General features: G+C 35.3%; 1 protein-coding gene across 1 annotated transcript; it reads right to left on the bottom strand.

Moving 5' to 3' along the window:
• Positions 1–278: 278 nt before the first annotated feature.
• LOC131656388 (putative serine/threonine-protein kinase-like protein CCR3) lies at positions 279–3,150 on the bottom strand. The gene has a single exon (XM_058926120.1). It carries the CDS (start codon positions 3,005–3,007, stop codon positions 578–580), a length of 2,430 nt encoding a protein of 809 aa, XP_058782103.1. The 5' UTR covers positions 3,008–3,150; the 3' UTR covers positions 279–577.
• Positions 3,151–4,266: the final 1,116 nt, after the last annotated feature.

Raw genomic sequence — 4,266 nt, 5'->3', positions numbered from 1 at the left:
TAAATATTAGATTATCATATTCTTAATCACAAGTATAATCTGAAACAAATCCATTTAAATGTTCTAAAATGTAGGACAGATCAGTATCTATTGCGTGTAAGAAATAATGCAGCTGGTTCCGTTGAAAATGAGCTTAAATCAAATTCTCACAACGTGCCCTCCATCTCTTATTTGGCAGCTTATTGACTTATATTCCATAAACACTTATTAATTCTGCATGTTCCATGCTCCTCAGGCCACCAACAATCAATTAAGTTAAAAAATTAACAAAAGCACTTACCAAATTAATTTATTCAAAAGAAATTACAAAAACAATCAAAATGAAGTAACACCAAAAATTGGCCTTTTGGGGAACACTTGGGACCAGAGAGCGTGTTACTCCGAAAGTCTCGGGTTCAAATCTTATTTGATACTAACAATTTTTGTGTTGGACCAGTCTATAACTTTGACTTTAAATGAGCCCTCGCAATTGAACAGTGAGATTCCAGGTATAATCCAAATGATAATTTCATAAAACAAAAAATCAGAAAAAAAATAAAAGAATTTCTTTTATGTATTAGACAGATAATTTTCTTTTTCATGTAAGAGTAACAGAAAATGAAGACATAGAAAAACTACCAGGACTACCCTCAAGAAAAGACAAAGCTCTTTCCAAATTAGCAACAATATCAACCATATTAGGCCTATCTTTACCCTCCAAATTCACACAATGCATAGCAGTATAAGCCATAATCTCAACAGATTCAACTTCATTCACTTCAGGCATTCCAACTCTATCATCCAACAAATTCCACACCTCTCCTGAACCAATCCTTGGTGCTGCATACTCCACCACACCAATAGGACTCGAACCGTCTTCGGTTTTAAACACTGCTCTTTTACCTGTCAAAAGCTCCAACATCACAACACCTAAACCATAAACATCACTTTTTGTTGTCAAAACATTCAATACATAGTACTCCGGATCTATGTAACCAACCGTCCCAACCGCTTTCGTGTCCGACATCGGTTCTTGTTCGGTTTCTTGCCAGATTAACGATAATCCAAAGTCGGATACTCTAGCGTTCCATTTTGAATCGAGAAGTATGTTTGAGGATTTAATGTCTCTATGAATAATCGGCGGAACCGCGTAGTTATGAATGTACTCGATCCCTCTCGCAGCGTCTAACGCAACTTTGATTCTCATTTTCCAGGAGTTCATAATGCTGCTGTTTTTCTCGACATTGCTCTTATCATGCAAGTGATCATGAAGTGATCCGTTGCTCATGTACTCGTAAACCAGAAGCCTCTCGTCGTTCTCTTCGCAGAAACCAATTAGTCTCACCAAATGCTTATGGTGAAGCCTTGATAACAATGTTATCTCAGAATCAAAAGATGTTTCTTTCTCTTGGAATTTCTTCTTCTTTGCGCATGTTGTATCGCCTCTTTTAATCGCGACTTCGCGGCCGTCTAGTAATCTCCCTTTGTAAACACATCCAAAACTACCAGCACCAATTTTGTTTTCAACTGAGAAATTGTCACTAGCTGAAACTAATTCCCAAAACGTGAAACTCTCGGTTCTGTCTAGGTTCTTCGAAGATGAACAGCTTCTTAACCTACTCGAGCTATGTCGTTTGCTCGAAAAAGATCTTAATGTTGTTGTTGTTCCATTGTTCTGCATTGGAGCTATATCAACATAAGCATCATCAGATTCACTACTAGTAGGTTGAACCGAATTATCGATTTTCGCCTTTACCAATTTTCTAGCACCAATCATAAGAAAATAAAGAATAGTACATAATCCTGCAAAAGCACCAACTGATCCAATAATCAGAAACATCATCAATTTCCAACCCCGTAAGCCTTTTTCGCCTTTTTCTTCATCATCTATAGAAGATTGATTCTTAGGCGATATCATCGGCGGTGGCAATCGCGCGGCGAACGGAAACTCCCTTCGACATTGATAACAAATAGTCCCAAATCCATGACAAAGAAAATCAGAATTTGGATACACACCACAAGAGCTACAAGAATCACTAACAACACATGGACTAGGAAGAATCATTCCTAATGGAACATAAACATCACTAATCAAATGAGGCTTAGAATACCAATTAGGGTTACCCCAACAAACTAGAGACAAATTCCTAGTTGTTAAACCACAAACAAAATCCAAACCAGCAACAATTGACTCAAAAGAAACACCTTTCATCACATCATCGCTATCGAAATCGTCACCCCAACATTGAACAAACCCATTTTTGATTCTAATAGCACAAGTGAAGTTTTCACCTAATGCAAGACCTGAAAAAACTGAACCAGAATTCAAAGGAACATTTAACTTACCATAATCATTGTTCTTGTTCTTCTTCCCTTTACAAACCAAAACTCCATTAACAGTTAAACCACAAACATGGGAAACACCAGAAACCAACGTTGACATTGATACATTCTCAAACTGTTTCTGAATCAAATTCTCAATACCACTTTTTCCATTTACACCCCAACAAGAAACTCTATAACTCACCTTCAATATTCCACAACAAAAACCATAACCACAAGTAACACTTCGAAACCGAAAACTTTCATCAGGAGAAGGAAACTCAACTCCACCATAGCCTCTCCAACACTTGACCACACCAGAGTGCAACTCTCTAGCACAGACATGACCATCACCAACCGCTACATCACTCAGCTCAACCTTTTCACTGTGATACAATCTTTTCGGTTTGAGAAAAGACGTTGGAGTCGTTGTATCCCAACAATGGAGACTGAGGCCATTCGAACGGAGGCCGCAGAAGAAGCTCCGGCCACCTGAGATAGACTGAAACGAAACGTTGGGGAGGAATGTTGGAATGAGTTTCCCGTTTTGGTAGCATTGGATGTATTGGTGAGGCTTTCCGGCGACTATGCCGCAGATGGTGGAGGTGTGGGAGGTGATGGCGGTTGTGGAGGCGGTGCCGAGGGTGTTCACGGTGGTTATGGTGAAACTAACGGCGAAGATGAAAAGGAGAGATAATGGTGTCATTGGAAAGGTGAAGGGTTGTTGTTTTTCTTCATTGATGAGATTTTGAGAGAAAAAATGATTGAAAAGTTGAATGAAGAAAGAGTGTGTGAGAAAATTGGCATAAACTTGAACATGCTATTGTATATTTTTTTATGAACATGATATAGCTACTACTATTATTATGTAAAAAAATAACTTCCACTCTTTTAAATAAAATAATGGAGTATTATTTTTTTGAGAATTTGAATTTAAATTGTGAATAAAATAATTATTAGAATATTAAAGTAGGAGGATTCTTTTTGAGAATTGGAGAATTAGACAAAAATGATGGTGAATTGATGTTATTGAAAATTGGAATTGCCTAGTTATGGTGGTAGTTAATGGTAGTCAACCTTGGTTATTTTTGGAGTATCAATGGAATTTATTTGGTTGAAATTGGGAGGATAAATGAGAATTATGATGAAAGAGGAAACCAATACATTCATGGTTCATTTTTGAATTAGAGACAGGATTGTTAATTTTTTTAAAATGTGTTGACTTGTCAAACGAGATGAAATAGAGAGGTTTATGTTTTGAGATTAATGTCTATAATGAGAATCAATCATCTTCTCATATATACTTCTCTAACTACTATTATAAAAAAAATTATCAATATTTTTTTTTGTAAGCAAGATAAATTAAATGTAAAATTAATTAAGTATAAATAATAATTATTTTTTTTTGACATCAAGTACAAATAATTTTTAAAATTTTATATAGAATACAATTTAAAATTATTAAAAAAATATTAATATTTAATGTTTGGTTTTATATCATTGTAGAATTGAAATTAAGATTTTAAATTTTAATATATTGGTGATTTTCAGGGACATTCAATGGAATTCTAGATGATCTCTGTCAATAAATCTTTGATGATGATATTTATCAAGAAGATCTATCCAGCTTCATCATTTAGAAGAAGTCAAATCTCAAATGAAGTGTTGAATCATTGATGAATCAAGAAAGGAATCTTGAAGCTTCAAAGATTGTGAAACAGAGAATTTGTGAAAGCTCGATGGGTCTATGTATGGGTGATCATAATATTGTAAAAATATTAGAATAGTTATTAAATTACCAAGGCAGTGCACTCACTCGTCTAAGAGTATTTTAAACCTCTTTGAATTTGTTAAAAGCCTAAAAACCAGTGTTTTAAAAACCGGATCGGTCTTCAAACTGGTGAGAGTACTAGGTCACTGGTTCATTGGTTGAACCATTAGGTCACTAGTCGAACCGTATGACTA

Source organism: Vicia villosa, linkage group LG3 (genome assembly GCF_029867415.1).
Source record: "Vicia villosa cultivar HV-30 ecotype Madison, WI linkage group LG3, Vvil1.0, whole genome shotgun sequence".
Classification (NCBI taxonomy): domain Eukaryota; kingdom Viridiplantae; phylum Streptophyta; class Magnoliopsida; order Fabales; family Fabaceae; genus Vicia; species Vicia villosa.
The sequence above is the reverse complement of the archived record's forward strand: the minus strand, read 5'-3'. Positions and strand labels throughout refer to the sequence as shown.

What these genes read in the sequence shown, in the direction of transcription:
- LOC131656388 (XM_058926120.1), bottom strand. Translation starts at nt 3,007, where the DNA reads ATGACACCATTATCTCTCCTTTTCATCTTCGCCGTTAGTTTCACCATA.